Source organism: Polypterus senegalus, chromosome 3, assembly GCF_016835505.1.
Source record: "Polypterus senegalus isolate Bchr_013 chromosome 3, ASM1683550v1, whole genome shotgun sequence".
NCBI classification, from domain to species: domain Eukaryota; kingdom Metazoa; phylum Chordata; class Cladistia; order Polypteriformes; family Polypteridae; genus Polypterus; species Polypterus senegalus.
In genome coordinates this window covers 23,668,234-23,692,818 of record NC_053156.1, presented here as the reverse complement: position 1 = coordinate 23,692,818, position 24,585 = coordinate 23,668,234, and the positions used below count along the sequence as shown (strand labels likewise).

The 24,585-nt window shown below is 36.9% G+C and overlaps 1 protein-coding gene across 2 annotated transcripts in view; it reads right to left on the bottom strand.

The window, feature by feature from the left end:
* Positions 1-24,585, bottom strand: part of tfcp2 (transcription factor CP2) — a 101,923-nt gene that overhangs the window by 40,003 nt on the left and 37,335 nt on the right. For both annotated transcript variants that reach the window (XM_039746794.1, XM_039746795.1), the window contains exons 2-5: positions 6,455-6,606; positions 3,416-3,492; positions 908-1,013; positions 469-575 (exon numbers count right to left, since the gene is read on the bottom strand). In XM_039746794.1, the coding sequence (XP_039602728.1) occupies positions 469-575; positions 908-1,013; positions 3,416-3,492; positions 6,455-6,606 (442 nt within the window). The remainder of the gene's footprint in view (positions 1-468; positions 576-907; positions 1,014-3,415; positions 3,493-6,454; positions 6,607-24,585) is intronic.

Sequence of the window (24,585 nt, the reverse complement as noted above, 5' to 3'; positions counted from 1 at the left end):
GTACATAGCATCATGTTCCAGCGCATTATGTCAGGCACTTTTGTAAATACCAGGTACAGTACCCAGTGCATTACTAGTATGCAGCTCAAACAGCAATTTCTCTTTCACTGTCCAAATATTTGTGTAAAATATTGCAGAACACAAATCAAACAAAACAAAAATTACTTTTGCATACTGTTAAAAAATATAATAGTAAAAGATGAAAACAGGTTTAAATGGCTTTTGCATACTGTTAAAAAATATAATAGTAAAAGATGAAAACAGGTTTAAATGGCATTCTACCTGTGTATGCAATGGGAACAAAATTATTCATTTAGAAGCATACTCCCTGCAAAACAGTTTATTCATAGAAGAATGTTAGGGAGATAAACCTTTAACAGAAAACGACTTCTGCAAAGTTGAGCTTGGAAGTTACAGACTCACACAGAGGGATAACATAGCAATTAAAAATGTCTGGCAGCAACTGACCTGTATGAAAACTGATGTCCGTTTTGAAGGGTCCCACAGAAACTCCACAGTATTCAACTGTGTTGGATTGGCACGGGGGTCAATCATTCCTACAGACATTGGAATATCTTAAAAAGAAAAGCAGAATGGAGTACAATTTTAAACATCTAATTTGGAGGCACAAATAAAATAGTAGAAACCTTTCATTTGTCTAGATCAGCAGTAGGAGATCAGGACAATACTTTGCATTACCACATGGTGGTTTTGCTTTACTGGCCACAACTATTTCTTAAAAAGCTAAATATGACCTTCATCAAAACAAATTCCTCACCATTGACGTTACAAAGTAAAATTTAATCTATAATTTCAAATAACTTAACGTATACTACAGCAATCTTATTATAACGCACTTAGATTCAAATTAAAGTCTTATTTTACATGGCAAATAAATTAATACTACCTAGGTCAAGGATACGGTCTCCGGGTCGGTTCCACTTCCAACCCTCAAGTTGCTGGTGTTCTGTGTACTGCAAACGCCGATCATGAAACACCACTCGAATAATACTCTAGAAGGGACATGAAATATAGTAAGTAAGTATAGTCAATAATGTCACAATGCTCAAATAAAAGGATAATCATGAAATGCTGTTAACACAGTGCATCAGAGGAGGCAGCTCTGTGGCAAAAGTAGGAGAAATGAGAAAAAGGTAGTTTGGGGGAGTCATGGAATCATACACTTGGTAAAATTCTGATTTCCTTTAAACAAAAAAAAAATATGTTGCATGTTGATTAGCACATGAAAACAAGAATTTCACTGTATTACGCACACATGGAAAGATCCTATAAACCTACATGAATAACAAAAATATTTGGTGTTTTCTTCAAAATATGCTGATATGAGGTGCATTTATATTACTTTACATAGAAGAAAGCAAATTAAAAGAATTAAGTACAATTTATTTTAATATGGTACTGTAAATCATGTAACTAGCAAGTGATGAAGCAGTTTAGTGAATAAAAAACTGAGCCAGGAGAGCAGAAAATTAAATGCAATAAAAGGTAAAATTACATAAATATAAAACAGATGCTCAGAGGCAGATGTGAAGTAGTAAAGGGAAAAACAAACATGAAACACCATAGATGCCATAAAATGAATTTCTCACGCATTTTGCCTTTGGCTTAATTTCCTGTAAAACTGTACTTTAAAAAAAAAAATCTGCTGGGAATTTTTTTACAGAACAGACATCCCATAATACTTAGGTCTGAAACTCCAATGCTAGCAAAAAAAGAAATAGTTTTGCTTTCATTCCTTCTAAGGTGCCTCATAAGTCAAACTGCTCAAATCCTTCCCCAATTTATGGAACTACAGCACTATTAAAGATAGCCTTTCGAGCAATTTATCTGCCTATACCTGGAAATACAACCATGTTACCATATATAAAGCATGCAAAAAAATTAAGATACTGACACTGTTATAGGACATTCAGTATCATTTTGGAACAACCAGGCACTGCTTGGTCACCTTAGAACCATATGAAAAAACACATCAGAACTCTTCATTATAAAAGCACCTATCATGCACAGACATCTTACATTAGAAATCCTGCTGCAAGCTGCCAGTCAGCTAGTCATGCAAATAATACATGTTTAATAAGAAGGCATTTACACTGTTAGTACAGGATTAAGCCTGACCATGATACTACAGAACAAACAGAAGGAGACTTTGCTTTAGGATACCTGGACAGTATATTAATCATTAAATTATACTGCTTTGCTAGCAAGTTTTACACATAACATAAAAGTAAAATCTAACATAAAAACTACACATCTATCTATCTATATATATATCACACCCAAAATTTGGATACGCTACGTAGACGACACATTTGTCATACTAAAAAATGATCAGCTCAATGAATTCAAAAACCACATCAACACAATATCCCCTGCAATCCAATTCACAATAGAAAAAGAAATTAACCGACACATCAGCTTTCTGGACATCTATCGAAAGAAATAATGACGCCACCCTGACCACTAGTGTTTACCGTAAAGAATGCTATGCAGACAAAATATTACACTTCACCAGCAACCACTCGATATCTCATAAACGGAGCTGTATTAAAACTCTATTCAGAAGAGTGCACACCCATTGTAATACGAAGAAAACAAAAATGAATGAGAGACGCTATCTCTTCCATCTTTTCACTTCAAACGGATACTCAAAAACATTCATTAATCGAAGCTTACACAGAAGACGCCAGAAAACTCAGCAAACAATTGACTTGAATCAGAACCCCCACACCACCTGGCACTCACTTCCTTATCACCACAAGGTGTCTGAAGGTGCAGCGCGCATCCTGGCCAAGTCAGGCGTCAGAATAGCACACAAACCGACAGCAGAAACACGAAATGCAGTGTACAGCATTCCATGCAGTTCGTGCTCAGCGGTATACATTAGACAAACTTCAAAAAGAATCGCAACACGTATACAGGAACACCGCAACGTCATCAGAAGAAAGGACTCACTATCATTGATCTATACGCATACTAAATCAACAGGACATACATTTAACTAGGACAATGTACAAGTGAAATTCAAGGCCAGTACGAAAAGTGCCAGAGAGCATTCTTATCAAATGAGAATGCCATCAACAGAAACTTGGACATAAATCCAGCAAATGCAAACTTAAGAAGAACATATTCATAATAAACAAAAGTTTACACCCAATACCCTCCCCCCATAATTTTTTGCTATATATTCCCTTTGATTCTTGCAAGTCTAAGCATTATCCTCTGATGAAGACCCCTGGCAGGGGATGAAAGCTCATGAATAAAAAAAAACTACTTTTGATATGTGATTCATTTTCTCCCTTTGTGGATCTCCAGCTGCAAATATATCTATGTATATATATAAAATTATTTTATTGAGAAATCCACCTGTATGAGGACATCAACAAGGTCTCACCTTTACTAGTTTCCCAGTGATTTCTGGAAGTTCCCCCATCTTTCTGTTGTCCAGCATTCGGATTTCATATGATTGGCCTGCAACAGACAAAAACTACTTTAACATATAGACTGGATGTGGCAGAAGATGGATTAAGAGATGAGTCTCTTAATAGTCATATAGTGATTAAGACATGAGAGGTTGTAAAAAAAAATGGAGGAAATTTAGTCTGTCACACCTACTGTATTTGCTTAGTGCAGTCAAAGCTCTATGATTTCTCAATAATTGGATAAAGGATGGCAACATTGCATGCAAAAATGAAAACTGAATTAAATCAAATCCTGAAATATGACTTAATTTGGAGAAGTTCATACACATACAAATGCATGCACATGTGCCTGTGTCAAAAAAAGTTCAAATAAATGAATTGTTTTCTTCATTTCAGCAAATATTTATATCTGCTTCTACATAATATAAAATTATGCTATACAGCATATGCATTGACAAACATAGAAACATCTACATGGTACTTGATGAATGGCTTTATTAATAACCAAAATTCTCATTTGAAGTATACAGTAATACCTCGCTATATCGCACTTCGACTTTCGCAGCTTCACTCTATCGCGGATTTTATATGTAAGCATAACTAAATATATAACGCAGATTTTTGCTGCTTTGCGGGTTCTGCGGACAATGTGTCTTTTTACTTCCTGTTCATGCTTCCTCAGTTGGTTTGCCCAGTTGATTTCATACAAGGGACGCTATTGGCAGATGACTCAGAAGCTAACCAATCAGAGCACGCAATTAAGTTCTCCTGACTGAGAAGCTAACCAATCAGAGCACGCAGTTAAGTTCCTGTGTGCTGAATGCAGTGTTAACCAGGAAGTCTCGTCTCGCTCATTCAGCATCAACGTGTTTCGCTGTGTAAAGAGTTAACTTTTGTGCTCTTTTGTGTTTATCTTTGTGCATAGTCAAGCCCTTCATTATGGCTCCAAAACGATCTGCTCCTGCTGCTGCTTCAGGGGCCGTGCCCAAGCTCCAATGGAAGATGTTAACGATTGTCGAAAAGGTAAACGTTTGGGATATGCTAAAGGAAGGGAAAAGCTACACCACTGTAGGACGCCTTTATGGCATCAATGAGGCTACGATTCTTTTTATTTAAAAAGTAGGAAAGGAATATAAGATCTACAGCCGCAGTTTCCTTTTAACCAGGGTGCAAAACGAGTTGTAAGTGGATGTAAAAAGGCAGTAATCTGGATGGAATCTGCTTTAGGGATTTGGATTGAAGACTGCCAGAAGAAGAACAACTGCGGTGCTAAACAATCGCCTGAAGTGGCTCCTTTAGAAGGGCTGTAACGCTGTCCTTTGTTGTGTAGTAAAATTAAACTCATTGTTATCGGACAAGTCATCGTGTCATTGTTGGCGAGTAACCATAATTAACTTTTTACTTACAGTACTTAGTACATGTACGTACGTTTAGTGTCACTGTACACACATTTACTGTATACTATTTTTCTTGCATTGTACGTATTTATTGCTGGTGGCCTGTCTATTGTAATGACTGTAACATGTGTGATATCGGAGACACTCGATATCTTTAAAATAATATTTAGGTTTTACTGTATATAAACAGTGTGTTTATATACATAATTTCAATGAATCTTACCTAATATCTAAGAGAATACAAAGGGATTATGCTGTATAACTGTGCGGGGAATATTTATAAACAGTGTGGGAGAGTTTATAAGGGCTTAAAATATATAAAAATAACCATACAAACATATGGTTTCTACTTCGCAGATTTTCACCTATCGCGGGGGGTGGGGGGATGGGGGGATCTTGAACGCAACCCCCGCGATCAAGGAGGGATTACTCTATATCTAAAAAAAAAAGGAAACAAAATGACATTTTTATAAACATATAATACCATAAACATCTTCTGTATCTAATTTTGTGTAGGATGACAATCTGGCAAATTATTAAATGTCTAAAGCCTCTACTGCCACTGAAGTAACCCAAGGTGTATTTTATGCCAAGTTTTCATTTAGTCCAGCTTCTTCCCACATTTGAAAAAATGTTATGGTAAGGTTAACTGACCATTCAGAATATTTCTGGAGCAAATTAATGTATGTTCACAAGTGTATTTTGTAATGAAGTAGCTTTCAATTCAGAATTTGTTCCTGCCCTACACTCAGTATTGATGAAATGATTTATACCTTTCGATTAAAAATGACTTTGGGCAAGTATGCCATAAAAACAGCTTGTTCATAAGATTTTAAAACATGGCTGCCACAATTCCAACTTAATTCAAAGCTATGATAAAAATAAGGTACTCAGAGCAGATAAAAGCACTACTGAATAGCCTCATGTTCAATCACATGCTAGACGAGCTACCGAAAGACGCTGAAGGGTACAGACATGGATGTCCTTACTAGAAAAACAATATGTTATGTAATAATACTATTAACTATATATATTAACTATAAGGTTTGTAATACATTTCTGTAAATTACACATTGAAGTTGTAACACAACAGTGTACATGTTGGCATTTAAAGACTTTTAAAATGATAAAAAAGTTACTTTGTGAGCAATGTCTATTTGTTTATTTCTAAAAGCAATAATGACCTAGTTAAGTCTGTTTTTTTTAACGCTATAAATATAAAACAAGCTATACATATTTACTATTTAAATAAAAAACTGTAAATCATAAGAGTTGAGCGAAAAAAAATTCAGAAAAGGCTAAAACATAAAACAGATTTCATAAGGCACCAAAGTACCAAATATTTAAGCCATCTACTTAAAAGACAACATGACACCTGCTTCAATAGCATAACTGTTGTAGACTCCTTGATCTTATCACACATTCAAAGATCAGTTTTCTTTCTTCCTTCTTCTCAGTACCAATGTTACTGTTGAGGTAAAATACATCTGTTGTATGGTTACTTATTTTGTGTTCTACAATTTCCATTTCACAATGGGGGAAAAAAACCACAAAGGTGCAACTCACATGGGGTTACGGTGTAATGGCTAGACAATATATCTTTACAAACCCCACCTTGATTGAGGTAGGTAAGCGTCTCATCATGCAGCTTCACTGCTGGTGATGTGGCAGCACACAATACATATTGAAAGGGCAGGATTTTGTTTTCATCGTCTGGTGGTAGATTTGATTCTTCCTGCTTGAAGATGGGCAATGCAAGAACATCACTGAAAAGACATGAAAAAAAATATACAAGAGGTTTTAAGCAATGGAACCACCATGAGTAATAGAAATCAACAGAGAAGGAATTCACAATGAGTGTTGCATTAAATATACATACATTAAATGTACTGCAGATCTTTCAAAACTAGCTTTTCATAAGTTTTATTCTTGTGGCCCCATGCTTCACTAGTTAAGATGCTATTCTGAATCTCTAATAGCTGAGCACAGAAAAGCAACAGGATGTAAAAACTGAAGCAGGAACAGGAGTGGGACCCAAAGGCATCCACACCATTACACCTGGTGCTGGGACTGTATGGATCTGCAAAATGCATGCCCCTGGAAGCCTTTTGCCACAGTGCCTCCATACATGGATAGACAGAACTTTTATTTGCCTGCGGGGGAAACTGTAACATGAATTTAGCTATCATGTAAAAATAAATTTAACAGGGTCTCATCTAAAAACACAACACAATACAATGCCAGTCATTCTGCCATTGGCAGTATTCTTGGGACCATTGCAGTTGCCTGAAGCAGAAGTTCAAGGAACCTATACACTGAAAATGAAAAGAATGTCTGAGAAATTAAGCAATGCTCCAAAATTTTCCTATTTTATTTCTGCTGTAATATTCTTTGAATTAGTTTCCTCTAAGAAATTCAGCAACAGAAGTGGACTCTTAGAAAACAGCAGAGCAGACAAAGCAATTTTAATTATTCTCACTAATATGTTTGTTTTTATTAGAACAAATTGTATCAGTCTGTATTATTCTGTGGTGTAAACTACAGTATAAAAATCTGAGCAATGTGTTATTGAATTGTTTTGTTAAAATAACATTAACAAATATGTTCTCTGCTTCACCATGGTCCTCCTTATTGGTTCCTTTTTTGACAGAGCAGTGACGAATATGAAGGTAATGTTAATTTGTGATGCTAGCATCATCATTTACACCGTCTGCACAGAATTAGAATTTTATCTTCCTAATTGCTCTCACCTAAAGACTTTCTTTGGTACTAATTATTCACTTAAGACACTTCCTAAATGAATAGTTAATTCTTCAGTTTCTAAGATAATACAGATTTTCTTACAGTACAACAGCAACAGATAGCTTAAATATCAAAAATGAATTTAGTCAACCCTGAAGAAGAAAACAACAGCACAAAACAGATTTTTGTGATTTATAAGCACTGTTTATTATTGTAGTCATAGACATAGTCTCAAAAAGCAAACGGCACAGTTTGAAAAGAAAAAATGTTGATGTTTTTAAAAAGTAGCGAATTAAAATATGAAAGCAGGTATTCTCTTTAGAGAGGACAATTTACAGGCTAAATTATTGAATTTTTTCTTAATTCTACAGAATGCTGAAACCACAGAGTTAATTCAGTGAAGGAGCCAGTGCATCACCAATATGACTAATCATCGTTTTGTGTGAGAAAACAATACATCTTTTTCCTGGTTTTTTAGACTTTACCCCTTTTCACTCATAGAACCAAGTGAACTTCCAATTTAACATTTCTAATTAACAGACCAGGATTTTTTTTGTTCATACATTTCAAGCCAACCTAGTAAACACTGGTACCAGGTGGTAGGGAACCTGAAAAAGGTCTGAACACCAACATATTTTTTTCTATTTAAATATCTGTCCAAAAAACTAAAAAAAAAAAGAAAAAAAAACACAACCTGAACCATTTCTTTGAGACCCTGATGTCTTCTTACGAGTCTAGAAAATACACATGGTGCAAATTCAGAAATAAAAACATAATTTATGTTCAATTTATGAGCACAATGAGGTGAACAACCCTCTTTTGAGTTTCAGACATTTTAACTAGTAGCACTGCATGGTTGGCAAATGAGGAAATTAAAAATGACAGCAAATTTGACTGCTGTTTCACATATATGGTTCTGATTAGGAAAGTGATTCTTTTTATTCATCCTATGAATGTAAAAGGATTTATATTTGTAGAAGGTAAAAACTGAGACAAAAGTCAAACCATTTGACTCCTCTGTCTATTTTATAATGGTGAGTTTATTAAAAAATAAATTTCAGGAGCTGGGGTTTCAAACCTTTAACTCTGCGTATATTCTCAAGTGACTTGGCTGTGATGCTACTTTGGAATTAAAGGCCAAAATATTTTATACTAATGATACAGTATCTAATATTGATTTTCAGTTGCTTGAACATGGGCTGGAGACAGTAACTGCAGTTAGCAAGTCTGAAAATGCCCCATGACTAAAAGTCATAAGGTGACATTGGCTTTAGTCCAGCAAAATATACCAAACATCTGAACCTTAAGTTTAAGATATCACACAGCCACACATAATAGTTTTACAGAAATTTGAAATAATGGATGGAAAGGTAGAGCCCATTTTACATTTTGTGTTTATTTAGCTAATTTATCTGAATGGTCAACTAAACACATATTGTAACATCACTTTGACCTGAGACAAACACAGTTGTTCAGTTATTGTGGTTAAGCACAATGCATTACTATAATGTTCACCGATTTATATATCTTTGATATTATAATGTTGATAGTATTATTTACTAATTATTTTCAGCTATTGCACAGAAATCATCATGGAATAAATTATGTAGATATATGCAGTACCCTATTGTGATTGTACATCATTCTTTCTAAACCTTACATTAAAATCCTCCATTTTTTGCTACATGAGAGAAAAAAATCCACCCTGCTGTTAAATACAAAATGTAAGCCCTCTAGGCATAGGCTGGAGTACATTTAGCATTTCAGTAAGAACTGAAGAAAGTGTCAGTAGGGAAAATGCATACACTCGAGAACCAATGTTTTGTCAATGTTAATTCTGTTATTCAGTGCTTCTGTAAAAAAGACCAATGTTTGTCCATTCTAATGCTGTGGGGCCCAGAAGCATTCATTAAATGTATACCGAGTGTCCTTAAAATGGCTAATAGAATAAACAGATTTTTTTATAGTTTTTATATCCCTCTTATTGCATTAAAGAAGCTGCTGGAGCAAGAGTATGTATATTTTGCATTTATTTGCCCAGCAACCTAATGGTTTGTTTATTTTTATATAAAAAGAAGATAGTGCACATCAGTCTTCTCTCCCCAAGTTCCACCTTCAATTAACACCCAACAGAGAAAAGTGGCTGTTGTTGCACTGCCATTCTATTGACTGTTAAGGATGCTCATGGTTCTTATTTTCACATTCTTGTATAGGAGATCTTTTATTACAGAGAAGCTGAAGAGTCACCAAGGATACATACCAATTCAAATGCATTGATGAGAAAATTATAGGTCATTTTTGACAATTGATCCTTCCTGTGTCACATCTGTCAATTCCAATACAAATATAAAAAATTTTTTTAATTCAAATTACACTTTAGTTTCTATATTACCGATAACTTGAATGAACAGTACTTAAATCATATAAGCATTTTTTCCCTAAAATATTTTTGGTCTGTTAGATTAGCTTTAGGAACGGACGGATCAAATAAAGATATTATATACTATTGGCTCTTTATATGGTGTGTCATACTTGTTTTTTGGAAATCCTGCTTACTACAGCAACAGTCATGGATTTTTCCTTTACATTGTTTAGATTAAATGTCTTCACTTTCTCCAACAGCAGCTCATTTGACAAAGAAGCAACAGGCGGTGGAGCAGCCAGCAAGGTTTGCTCTCATTTGGCTTTGAGATTGTCCTAGGAGTATTGTATCACAGCTAAATCAATTTGTAACTTTTTTTTTTACTCTCACTGACATTCAAGACATGCAAAAACAAGTACTGTTTTCATTGATATGTATATTGAAAAATTACCACACAGGTGATGTAAACCTGGCAAGATGGATGGATGGATGGATAGATACTTTACTAGGTAGTATTCAGCAAGCAGTTTCAATACTGTGGCATATTACTAAAGTGCACTGGACCTAATACATATCTCTCTTTTAATCAATGTTGGCTGCTACTGATACGATAGTTATTGTATCTTGTAAGCCCAGTCTCAGTTTTACCAAGATGTATGTGTGTTGGACTTGCTATTTGGACAGAAGCTGCAGAGGTGAAAAGTAGTGTTTATATCAATGTTATTATACTTGAGAAAAGGCATGTTGCATTATCAATCGTAAATTTGCCTGAATAATCTCATTTGTTGTCAAGATTATGTTGCAGCACCCATAATGTGGATTTCATGCTATTGATGAAGCATGAGGAGTTTGAAAAATGAATAAAAACAATCTGATGGGGCTAAACTTTGCTCACATGGATGTCTATTTCTTTATGAAACTAAAAAAAAAAACTAAACATGAAACAGTGATTTGTAAAATACATCAAAAGTTGCTGGCAGTTAAAGACAGTTCAACAAGAAATCAATTTATCAAAATTGTTAACTGCTGCAAAGAATGGGAATAATATAAAAGGCTTCATGAGACATCCCCCGTTCGTGAAGAATCTCAATTAACTGTATAAAAACGGTATTAGCCGTATCGTTTCATATGAAAGCGGCCCATGACAAGTTGATCACAAATAACACTGCAAAAGACAGTACCAATTCAGGTCATCAACAGGGACAGATTCAAAGAATGTGTAAATAGTTTTTCATAGGATCTGCAGTTTCCTTTTGATGAAAGTTTGAACTGCATAACACTATGCAACACTTAAACCAATGTGTGAAATATACCATGGTAAAATGGGAGGTACTGTTAATATTCTTTTTACTGAGTGAACCGTCTAAACTTACCCTGGCACTATGGAAAACACAATTAGTTCTACTTAATGCTATTACTTAGGATATACATATTTTAACTATACAAGTCGCATCACACGCAGTTTTCAAATGGCCACTTTTCATGACACGTGCACTTTTATGTAGGACAGGAAAAGCTACCAGTTGACTTGCTGTAGTAGTGCCGATGCAGGATTCAACAGCAACAAAACTTTCAGTTGACATTTCTTTGCTACTGACAATTTGATTTTTTTTAAAGTAAATCCAAAATGTACAAGCAATAGGGCTATGTGATGTATTAAAAGTTCACATTGTCATTGTAAGACATTGTTAATGTATGATACAATTGCCTGTGCAGGATTTAGAAATAATTAGCTGCTCTACCCATGTACCGTGGGAAACATGAGATTTGTTTATAAAAAAAAAATAAATAACTTCACTTGTTTTATTGTGGCTTGTTAGCACATATTTTGCCTTTTCTTACTATATGTGCAAACGACTTGCTGAAGAAGAAAAAAAAAAGCCTAGCAAGTTGCTTTAGCCTGAGGATCAGTGACCCATAGAATGAGCTGGCACTTCATAATGCAAATGACCAGCTTCACAGTAGCAACGGTGAGTGGTCATTAAGTTAGTAAGCTACCTAAAAAAGCAAGAAACCATGGGCAATCTGAGCCTGTGAGCATTGCAGCACCATAAATATACCTGCCCTCTTCCGATTCAAACTTTGTGCATGACAAACTTGATTAGACGCTTAATGGTATCATTTCACAATTATTTTCACTAAGGGAAACAAATTTAATTTCCCTTAAATTGATAGCTCGTCACTAATATGAAGTAAAAATTAGCCAAGGCAATCATGTGCCACCCAAGGTTCTGTGGTCTATGTCCTGACCCTTGCTACATATACTTATATGCCTATAAACAAAATACTATAAAAGAAAAGTCACCTTTACTTGCTAATTTGTGTGGCGCACTAGTGAGTCACAGTGACATCTCAGATTGGGGTTCTGAGTAAGGGATAACTTGGCCAATCCCCTCTGTTGCTGTATTAGTCTTTTTCCAAAAAACACACTAACAGCCAAGATGCATAGCACAGGAATCTCTATCTGTGCTTCCTGAAAACAATAAGACTGCCTGAAAGCTTTCTAGTGGGGAGCGTGATGCTTGGAGCCAATTGGTGATTTTTATTTACATTGACATTGTGAACAGCCAGTCAGCCATGGAGGAGATATAGTCAACCACTGTCTCAGCGCTAAAAAGCACAGAACTTTTTTTCTTTTCTTTATTTACTTTCAGAGCGCAAACATTTTTAATGTCACTCTGCAGACATATGTAATTTCAAGAGTAAAGCAGGCTGAAATAAAAGGAAAATCCCTAAGAATTACTTTTTCCAAATTCTTGTTTTAGTCTATTTTCTTGCAAACCCTGTAAATTGCACACAGTGATTTATAAGACCAATACAAAAATTTATTTTCAGGGACATCCTACAATTTTTATTTTGGGCTTTCAGGGAGGTCACTGAAAATCTCCCCAGAGGATTTTACACTTTGATTAAAACTGAGCAAATATTTTCTGTTTCTTGTTTTTATATTTACAGTAACCTCTTCTGATATTTTTGAGCATTAAATGTCCGTTTGCAGCTTTCATTTATATAAAACCATAACATTTTAAACATTAAGAAAAACTTGCTGAGAAATCTTTTTATAGTAGAAGGTGGAATTGCAGTTACTAAAATGCTAAAAAATATAAGATTTTTTGCATGCATTGCCCAACCCAACTGAAGTCAATTTTTGCATCAAAACACTAATTTGAGACTCAACCAAACATGCTTACTCTTAACAGGAAGAACTGACTGTTTATTTTTACTGCCTATGCAGAATGTCAGTCAATTGTTTTTTTAAAAACAGTTGAATTTACAGTATATGTAGTATGCTCTACAGCTGATGTGCAAGTACCAGAATGAGGAAGATGGAAATGTTAGGCAGAAGCTACAACTATGCTCAGATTTAACTCCTGTGTTTGGCAAAGTCATAAAGATTGACTTTAAAATTACCTTAAAGAGGTTGTGCCAAATTATTTAATGACTCTGAAATGGTAGGCAGTATTTTACCCAAGTTATTCACAGTAAAGGTGGGATGGCCTGAATTGGGGATGCTGTTGAAACCCAGTGGCTGCGGCTGCCTGAGACGGGGTAGAGCCAGAAGAATTGCACCACGGACTTTTGCAGTGAATTCTGTCCCCTCTGGCATACACTTAAACAGTTGGATTGGAGGAGGAGAATCACAAACTTCCAAATTTGAGGTCACGGTGCTCTCCTTGAAAAGAGTGATATATACTGCTCATTTAAGAGGTGACCAGCTGCATCAAGTGGAGTAGTACCTTGGGTCTTGTTCACAGGTGAGGGAAGAGGTGATCATGAGATTAACAAACAAACTGATGTAGCAGTTTTGTTGACACTGTAATGAATCAAGACAGTGAAGCGGGAGTTAATTCCTTGGATGAAGCTTTCGATTCACCAGTCAATCTACATTCCTATCCCATTGTCACAGGCTGTGGGTATCAACTGAAAGGAGTTTGGAAGTATAAGCACCTGAAATTATGTCCCTGCTTAGGATTTTTGGGATCACTCTCTTGTGATAGGGTGAGGATCACAGCAATATTGGCAGAACCTTGGAGTTCAGTTAAAGTAGTTTGGGCAAATATATAGGAATCAAATGTTCTTTTGTCACCTTCATGGAAGGTTTTCAAGACATGGCCCATTGAGATAAAGACCAAGGGGTACACCCTGGAGGGATTACATCTTTCACTTGGCCAGGGAGCTTCTAAGAATTCCTCAGGAGGTTTTGCAAAAAGCTGCTAAGGACAGGGAATCTTGATCAGGCCAGCTCACCATGTTCCAGTGACCTTCATCAGAATAAGTAAAGGAAAAATGACAAAAGAAAATTATCGTAACTGTAGTCCACATGACACTGGTGTAACCAGTGCCTAATGTGTAAATCATTAGGCACCGGAGCTGCTTGGGGATGAAATGCAGCTGTGCCGATAATGACAATTTGTATAGGAGGTCACAGCACTGTTAACCATTATGGATGCAATGAGAAGTAAAGCAAAATTACATCTTTTACTGGCTAACTGAATGATTACATATAGCTTACATATTGTAATCGGTTCAGTTTGCCAATAAAAGGTGTCAATTTGCTTGACTTCTCATTGCTTAACTGGCCTAATAAATAAACATGAAATCTCTATGGCTTACTCAAGTATAAATTAGTATTTCAATTGCATATCTTGCAATTTTAAACTGTTCAGCTGTCCACACTTGCATTGAAGTCTTTGTTCTCTTCAAAATTGTCTGATGCGACTCTGTCCCAGTTTCCTTGCTCTCATTCCTTTTATTTTATTTCTCATCCTCCATCTCATCTCAGCAGCCAGCCCTGCTGTGCCAGAACTGGCTCTTTTTTTCTTGCTACACTGGCTCCACAATTGATTTTAAATTTGTGTGTCTTGCAGTGCTCATGGCACACATTTTTTTATTTTTACATCATCCAATCAAAAAACAGATAGGCGTAATGTTAACTACGCTATTTTTTACAAAGTTTAAATAAATTCTTTAACATACTGTGTTTATTCACAAATTATACAAAATTTAAAACAAATATGTTATTATATATTTTCCATCATTATACACAGAAGTGAGATAAGGTGTCCCGCAGGGCTCAGTACTGGGACCTTTACTGTTTTCACTTTACATGCTTCCACTGGGATCTATCATTAGTAAACATAATGTTAATTTTCACTTGTATGCAGATGACACCCAGTTATACGTTTCATTTAGATCAGGGGTCTCCAAACTTTTCAGCCCAAGGGCCGCATTAACTATCAAACAGCAGTTTGGGGGCTGACTACACACTCGAGGTCCAAATAAAAAAGAATCAAAAACATAGATGTTGTTTTTAATTATTTAATTTTTTTTTTCAGTTATTATTTAATAACACATTGATACACTACACATGAACACCTGTATTAGTGGGAATGTGAAATTGTTTCCTGGATGCCAAAATAGCAAACATTTCTGGCTTTAGATTTGACGTCCCGAACATCAACAGTGACCCGAGATTATCATCAGACAAGTTTGTTCTTAAATTGTTCTTCATGTATTTCCTTCTTGAAAATGTTTGTTCACACAAGTATGTTGTTCCAAAGATTGAAAGGTACCTTGATGCAAAAGTTTTGACATTAGGAATGTCTTCCTTGGGCAAAAACTGGTAAAAACCCACCAGTCCTTCTTTGAACTTGTCCCTAAGGAAGTCATTTGCTTGCAACTCAATGACCTCCAGCTGCAGTTCATCTGGGCAACTGGCCACATCTGCTTCAAGTGGGTTTTGAAACAGTCTCACTTCTTCTGCCTTTGAATCCAAGTCAGAAAACCGCTCCTGAAACTGCAGCTGGAGGTCTTTGATAATCTCGCATGCAAATGACGTGATGAACTCAGCTGTTGCTCCAGCCATGAAGACCTTGCACTACTGAAAGTGCGTCAAGTTGTTAGCTTGTACCTGTTCCAAAAACAAGACAAGTTTAGATCTGAAGGCTTTTAAGTGGGTGTATAGATCAGAAACTAGATTTTTTTTGTAGTTTTAGGTTCAGAAAATGTAAAGGACTAGTTATGTCTGCAGCAAAGGCCAATTTCCATACCCACTCTTCATCACATAGTAATGGCTGTGGCTTGCCTTTACTTTCCAGGAAGTCACCTATTTCCTTTCTTAATTCAAATACTCTGTTCATAACTTTCTCACAACTTAGCCATCTTACTGCTGTGTAATATGGTAAATCTTGCGATTCTGTGTCAGTATCTTTCAACATGTCTCTGAACTGTGTATGGTTGAGCTATGTGACCTTATTAAATTCACCAGTTTTCACCCATGTCTGCAACACAGCAGGCAATGGTATTTGCACCCAAAGCTACATTTTTAAATTGTTTCGACTTTTCTGGGCAAAGTTCCTCAGCCACCTCCAACAAACATTCCTTCACTACTTCACCATCTGTAAGCGGTTTGCCATTTTTAGCCAGGATGTAGGCAACTTTATAACTGGCCTTAGTTAAGGATTCATTTTCATTTGAGGATTTACTGAACAATGTCCTCTGAGATGTGAGTTGATTTTGTAATTTAGAAATTTTTTCGGCACGAACTTTACCCTCCAACTGTGCATATTTCTCCTAATGTTTGCTTCAATGATGACGGCGCAGGTTGTATTCTTTCGTCACAGCCACGGTTTTGTTGCAAATCACACACAATGCTTTCTCGCTGGATTTGATGAAGAAGTATTTCAAACTCCATTCTTCTTGAAATTGCTGACACTTATCGTCTATTTTTCTTTTCCTCTTCTCAGCCATCGTTGGGCACTAAAATAAAGTGACTTCAACATGAATAAATAGTGAAACTAAAAGTATCTTGCACACAATATTGCTCAAAAAATCTGATCATGCAAACTAATTTCATCGCAATTATAGCTGCAAATGACCCGAAACAATTTTTAGAAATTCTTATGATTTCTTAAGTTAAACTTACCTGAATATAGTCTGCAAATATATCCACTTATGGTAGAGAGATTGTTGCTTTTAATGTTTTCTCTTCAGAATATTCGGAAAATTCTTGTTAAACTAACGACATTCCCAATACTTTATACACACTGGTAAGTAATTACGCGAAGGAAATTATCACTAAATAAAATAGAGTGCAACATGTTTCGCAATTAAACGCTAACTGACACCAACACCTCCTCATCGCAGCAGTGAACCGCAACTGGCAAACCGTGATCAAAATAATCAACTCTTGAACAAGCAGCAAACCTATTAAAAACTATGCCACTAGATGGCGTTATATCATCTCATTGACTGTGAACAGAAGTAGAAAAAATAAGTAGCGAATAAGGTTCTGCAATGTAGTGATCGGTTGAAAAATATAACACACTACTGCGCGCCTCTATTTTCATTCGGTAAAAATGTAACGTACACGTAAGCGGCGGCTGATCTTGGCAGGATACACGTAAATTTCCGTAATTTTTCGTAGATAAAAAAGTCTCCATGGGCCGAATGAGAGGGCCTCGCAGGCCGCATCTGGCCCGCGGGCCGTAGTTTGGAGACCCCTGATTTAGATCAAATGGAGTTTCTCCAATGTTGTCTTTAATTAGTTGTGTTAGTGAATTAGAGTAGTGGATGGATGAGAACTACTTGTCGTTAAACACCGATAAAGCAGAGATGTTAATTAATGGAGGTAATGATGCTGATCACAATATTTTGTCATCATTTAACTCAGCTGGAATCACCATTAATTTTACTGAATCAGCCCGCAATCTAGAAGTTACGTTTGATTCTAGCATGTCATTTAAAGTGCACCTTACAAACTTGTCCAAATCCTGATTCTTCAATCTTAAAATGTTGGGGAATTAAGGCATTTTCTAAATAAACAGGATTCTGTGAAATTAATTCATGCATTTACTTCTAGTTGGATTGACTACTGCAATGTGTTGTTCACTGGATGTTCAAATTGTTCTTTATACAGCCTCCAGTTAATCTAAAATGCTGCTCTAAGAATTATTACAAGAACAAGAAAATACAAACACACAACTCCAGTTCTTAAATCCTTACATTGGCACCTGGTTAAGTTTAGGGCGGATTTCAAAATCCTCCTTTTAACATATAAAGCCTTAAATGGCCAAGGTCCACCTTACTTGTCTGAACTTATCATGACTTACAAACCAGAGCGCACATTAAGATTTCAAGATGCCGGTCTGCTTATGACTACAAGAATTAATAAAATAACAGTGGAAGGTCGAGCTTTTAGTTACAGGGCCTCTAAACTGTGGAATGATCTGCCTACTACTATAAGAGGTGCACCTTCGGTATCAGCTTTCACTGAACACTCACTGCACGCCCAGCCTACCTGGTAAAGGGTCTCTCTTTGAATTGCCTTTCCCAAGGTTTCTTCTATTTTTTCTGTACAAGGGGTTTTTTGTGGAGTTTTTCCTTGTCTTCTTAGAGAGTCAAGGGTAAGGGGGCTGTCAAGAGGCAGAGCCTGTTAAAGCCCATTTAGGCACTTCTTGTGTGATTTTGGGCTATATAAAAATAAATTGTATTGTATTGTTTTGAATATATTACAAAGATTTTTGAATCCTGGATTGAATTTGAAGGTCGTAGAGCGCAGAGGACTCATCAAGTCAGAGGTCCCAGAGCTGTTGCACAAATTAACTACTGGGGAGGTGGACAAATTGTAAATACATATTGTAGTCTGCTGGGATACCAACTTTGCAAACCTGGAAATCAATGAACATTTTCTGGTACTCCAGCTTTATATACAGGGTGGATGGTTATCTGAAACATTTTACAGCATTTTTTTTTTTTTTGCAAAGCTGTGTTGTGCATGAGTGCATAGCAAACATCTATCACAAAATTTGCATCTTTGAAGAGAATATTTTTTAAAAAATAGAAGATTTTCAAAGGATTATGTCACGTTGATGTGTGGTCTTTTTCCAAAGTACACAAAAAAATTATTAAAAATGAACTGAAGTACTGCATTAATACTCTACTCTTAAAATTAGTTTTCAGGCCTAATTTACACCCCACCATTTAGTTTCTCTGTCAAACCATCTTCAGTTTGACATTCTAGGGTTATTCTGAAATTAAATGCACTGCTCAAAAAGTTAAAGAAACACTAAATCACAGACTAACAACAAGTCAATGAATGGAATGTCAATCTGTCCAGATAGAAATCATAAACTGTTGTGAATCAACTTTACCTGCTTTGGTGCAAATGAAAGTGACAACAGATACACTGGAAAGGGAATAGCAAGTCATCCCCCAAAAAGGGAATGGTGGTGATGGTGGTGGTCACAGACAATTGCTCTCTTCTAATCCTTCCTGACTTATTCTTCTCTAGTTTTGCATTTTGCTAGAGTCCTTGTCACTACTGGTAAGCATGAGGCAATACCTGCAGCTAGTTGAATAGGTACTCCAGCTCATACTGGATGGCATATCAATACGTGCTGTTGCAAGAAAGTTTGCTGTCTCTCCAAGCACAGTCTCAAGAGTATGGAGGAGATACAGGGAGATGGGCTGTTACACAAGGAGAGCTGGACAGGGCCGCAGAAGGGCATCAAATCTGCAGCAGGATCAGTATCTGTTACTTTGTTCAGACAGGAGGAACACTGCCAGAACCCTACAAAATGGCCTCCACCTGGCTACTAGCGTGCATGTTTCTAACCAAACTGTCAGAAACAGACTCCACGAGGGTTGTATGAGCACCTGATGTCCTCTAGTGGGACCTAGGCTCAGAGCCTAATCACCATGAAGCTCGACAGGTATTCATCTGAGAATACAACAATTGGTAGGTCTGTCATTGGCACCCCATTCTCTTCACAGATGTAAGCAGGTTCACACTGTGAATATATGACAGACATGACAAGAGTCTGGAGATGCCCGAGTGAATGTTATGAAGCCTGCAACATTATCCAGCATGACCGGTTTGGCAGTGGGTCAGTGATGATCTGGGGAGGCATGTGATTAGAGGGTGACACAGACCACCACATGTTAGGCAACGGTACCCTGAAAGCTGTTAGGTACTGGGATGCAACCCTCAAAGCCATTGTCAGACCTTACGCTGCTACAGTGGGCCCTAGTGCAGGACAATGCCCTGACACATGTGGCCAGAATGTATAAGCAGTTCCTGGATGATGAAGGAATTGATGTCACTGAGTGGTCTGTACGTTCTCCAGACCTGAATGAAATGGAGAACCTCTGGGATGCAATGCACTGGTGCATCCGATGGTGCCAAATAGTGCCACAGACTGTCCAGGAGCTCAGTGATGCCCTGAACCAGGTCTGGGAGGAGATCCTCCAGGACACCATCCATCATCTCATTAGGAGTATGTCCAGACGCTGTCAGGAGTAAATACAGGTGCTTAAGGGCTATGCACACTACAGTTTTTCAGCTGAAAAGAGTTAACAGTTGCATCTGTGTAAGGTTCTGTTTCCAAACTGCACAATTAATGAAATGTCTCGGCACCAGGAGCACTGCAGGCTTCAGCACTTAAGGGCTTAGCACCCATCTCTGATAAAGACATTACCTCATCATATACGTCTCAAGGTATAAGCAGAGGGATGGAGATTCCCTGTCGAGTTTTTGCATTATCGATGATGAGGTGGGGATGGAAGTTGCATTTGGGAGTTTTCATGCTGTCGTTGTTCGGTCTCCCTTGGAAATTTTGTGCAGTCAACTCACTGTGGGTCAGTTGCTTTACAGCTAACATTACTGTTTCTCTTGCTTTCTTTACAGACTTGCTGAACATTTTTGTTATATTGCTCAGTAGTGGGTGTATGCCTAGTACGTCTAGTTAATATTTGATGTGTCTATGCTGGTTACGAGGGCCATGAGCAGAAATGATGTCAGAACCGGTGATGCATGCTGGGTTTTCGCAGTGCACTGTACTTGGTTGGTGAATTTTAAGGAGAGGCTGGTTATGTGGGTGCCAAAATGATGAACGAAGCAGCATGCAGAAATATTTGTAGTACTTCTGCTCATCACTAAGGTCACCCACTTAAGGGATTTTTATACTTGCCTTCCCTTTGCCGCTTTTTGGCTCTTTACCAGCCACCTCTTCTAAATGTTAAAATGCATAATCATTATAGAAAAATATGTATTAGTATTTAAGTCAAAGTTAGATGTTCGGTTACAGGGACTCTTATTTTAATTTCCACATGTCATTAATGTTTGCTGTTAATGCTAATTGTTTTGCAAGTTCCTCCTAGTCCCCAGTACCGAAACATTTTTGTTTCTGTTTGTACTACTGTTATAGTGTTAGTTTAAGTTTTAGACAAGAGCAGCACATGTTGATATGGTCTACAATCACTTCTAACTGAAGAAAGACTGAAATGCAGTAAAACAGAGTAGGGCAAAGAAGTGACAGCATGATAGTATCATGGGAGTATTGTCAATTGGTCATAAGGAGCATCATTAAACGAACAGCAGAGTATTACACATGCTGTATCTGATCACAGGTAGATACTGCTGTCTGCAATTAAATTTAATATCTCAGTGAGGCCAATTACATCTTGCCTGAAGAAGGGGCCTGAGTTGCCTTGAAAGCCTGCATATTGTATTTTGTTAGCCAATAAAAGGTGTCATTTTGCTTGACCTCTCTGCGAGACCAAGAAGCATGAGAACACGGTGGGCAAAGATGACAAACTGTGAAAGACTGGCCTGATAAATTATTGGTTCTAGGCAATTCATGCTGAAGAGAGGAACACCTTTCATTAATTAGTCCATCTTTCTAAATACCAACATTGCATCATTGTGGGTGTTGATACAATGGTGTTGGGTGTCTCTTCATTGCAAAAAGTACGTCTTTTGATATGACAGTTTTAATATCACAGGAACATGACACTGAGTACAAGTTAATGCAGTAAAATCTCAAGTGTATTGTGCTGTAATTATGGTCATATCTTCTTCAAACCAACAAATCTATTCAACAAACATTTCACAACAAATAGGGACAACCAAAATTGGATGTCTCCATCTAAATCTTTGCATTATTGTTTAGTTTTTTCGAATTAATTTGGTTAGACCTCTTTTTTTGTTCTGGTCACTTGAAAACAGGTTGTAGCAAGATTAACTGCTTTTGTGTGCAAGGTAATCAAAAAGAAACCTTCCAACTGCAAGCAGTGAAAAAGTTATTCCTCACTATAAGCTTTCAAGGCAACTCAGGCCCCTTTTTTAGGCCCCGAAAGCTTGCATATTGTAATCTTTTTAGTTAGCCAATAAAAGGTGTCATTTTGCTTGGCTTTTCTCTACATTCATAATGGCTAACATGGTACAACACCCTAATTCCTCACTATAACAAATACAACGACAACAAAGACAGATAATGAGGGTTAGAACTCAAGCAATTTGGTAAATACTGTAACCAGCGCTGTCCTGCCACAAAAATATTTAACTTTTGCAGTAACCAGAGTAAAATCTACACAGCATCATACTGATCTAAACAACGCCATGGAAACATTATTAAAAATTTGTTGATTTCCTTCAAGATATAGTTAGAAAGTGACATCCAAGGAGCTTGACACAAGCCAAACTAAAGTCATAGAAATAGGGTTCAGATTTTGTCTGTATATCTAGGATAATGTTCCTTGCACTAGCAAGTTAAAAATATACTCAAACATTGCCCCAAAATAAAAGAAAATGGTAAGGCTAGCACTAAAGTGGAAATTGTGAAGTTTCAATTATGGAAGTCCATAGGCAAAAGGAACAAGTAAATAAATTACCTGAATGGAGCTCACTAAAGCAAGATTGGATACATTTGAATGCCCCAAATCCCATTCTTTTAAAATGTTAATGATTTACCTCAAATAGACATTATAGAAGGAAGCAATGCACGAAAATCTAGATTTTGCTAACGATTTAGGGCCTTTGAACACACAATCTGCATTCTTAATCAGATGGCAAACCTGCTCTTCCTGCAAGTCGGGTTAAACACCATACTGGGAATGCAGGGGAGAGGCATGAACTCAAAAGAGTAAACATAAAAAGGGGCTATGCTGCTATTCAATTTTACTGGCACCAGACAAGACAAGAGCTCCTCTTGTTTTATATGGCTGAAACAAAACAAGAATTCTAATCAAATGCACTGTTCAGTTTGTTGCACAGTACTATACTGTATGTAGTATGATTTGCTTTAAAAATACGACAATCTCAACTAAACATAAAAGAAATCTGAACACCACAGTTCATTCTTAAGATTAGATAGACAGACAGGCAGACTGACCAACCATACTTTATTGATACATAAAGGGAAATGTAGCATAGTAAATCCACAGACTCCACAAACTGTTTCAATAATGAAAGATAAACAGCTTTCCTCTTTTAAACTGTTCAGTCAGACACACTAAATCTGTCTATTTACTTCCTCAAAAATGTGTGATGACACTTGCAGGTTAATTTTTAGTAGGCAACTACATTTCAAAAGAAAGCTCTGACTTATCCTTTTCTTATACTTTCATACCTCTACCATCAAACTCTCGACCTTACAGTGACTTCCAGTACTTATTCAAGTGTTTGGAATTTTTGTATTTGTTACAGCAGAATATATCCTCAGGGGGTCTGTGTTGGAGGGTGGAGGTCACTGAAATGTGTGAAAACTCAACACAAAAATGACTTAATTTATGTCTGGGTAAACAGAATGAATGAGTAAATCCAAAGTAACACTGCTTGCGATTAGCAAGAAAAACAGTATATTAACCTATTAAGAGGCAATACGGTGTGTCACAAAACTACTAAAATACAAGGAAATGTTCTCATCACCGGAATCCTTCAGCTAATGGAGAATTAAGCTTGCCTTTGTACCTTTCATTCATTCATGATGAAATGTGTTAAAGCATGTGTTAATCATGTGGGGGCACGGTGGCGTGGAGGTTGCACTGCTGCCTCACAGCAAGGGGGTCCCAGGTGTTCCCTGCCTTGAATTTGCATGTTTTTCCGATGGGTTTACACAGCGTGCTTCAGTTTCCTTTCAAAGTCATGTAGGATGTGGGGTTTTGTTATGCTATATTGACCCTGCTAGTGTATGTGTTGCTCGTATTCACCCTGCGAAGTGGTGGCGCCTCGTTCAGGATTTGCTCCTGCCTCGCACACAATACTTGCTAGGATGGGCGCAATCCTGAATGGATGGCATATTTAAACATGTATAACGAAGATTTTTTTTAAAGTTCTGAACACTCCATGGTCTAAGTTTATAACTAGCTTTAATTTCACAAAGACGTTTATTGTGTGGTGATTGGTCATGTGGAGAAAGAAAAAGGAAGGATAGGAATTGTGGGTTTGGTACGTCAGATAGAGACAGCACGCATGCAATAAAGAAAGTCCGCTAAGAAGAACATCCATTGAATTCCGTGTTCGTGTCTCCGACCACCTGATCACGAACCCAACATTTACACAATATTTAAGTTAAACCTGTGCAATACCTATTCATACATCCCGTTTTTTGAAGCCTCGTCACACCTGCCATAAAGTTCTCTACACTGAACGTACATCTGGGGACCCCTTACTGCGAGGAAGCAGCACTACTGCCTCACTACCATACATGTCTAATACCTGCTTTAATGCATTTCATAATGAAAATTATATCAAGTATTTATCTTAGCATTCTAAATTTTCAGACAGAAGGAATATAATGAAGTGAATGTATTCTGTGTGGCGATCCTAGCCTGTGCCTCCTCTTAGTTCAGAGGAAGTCAG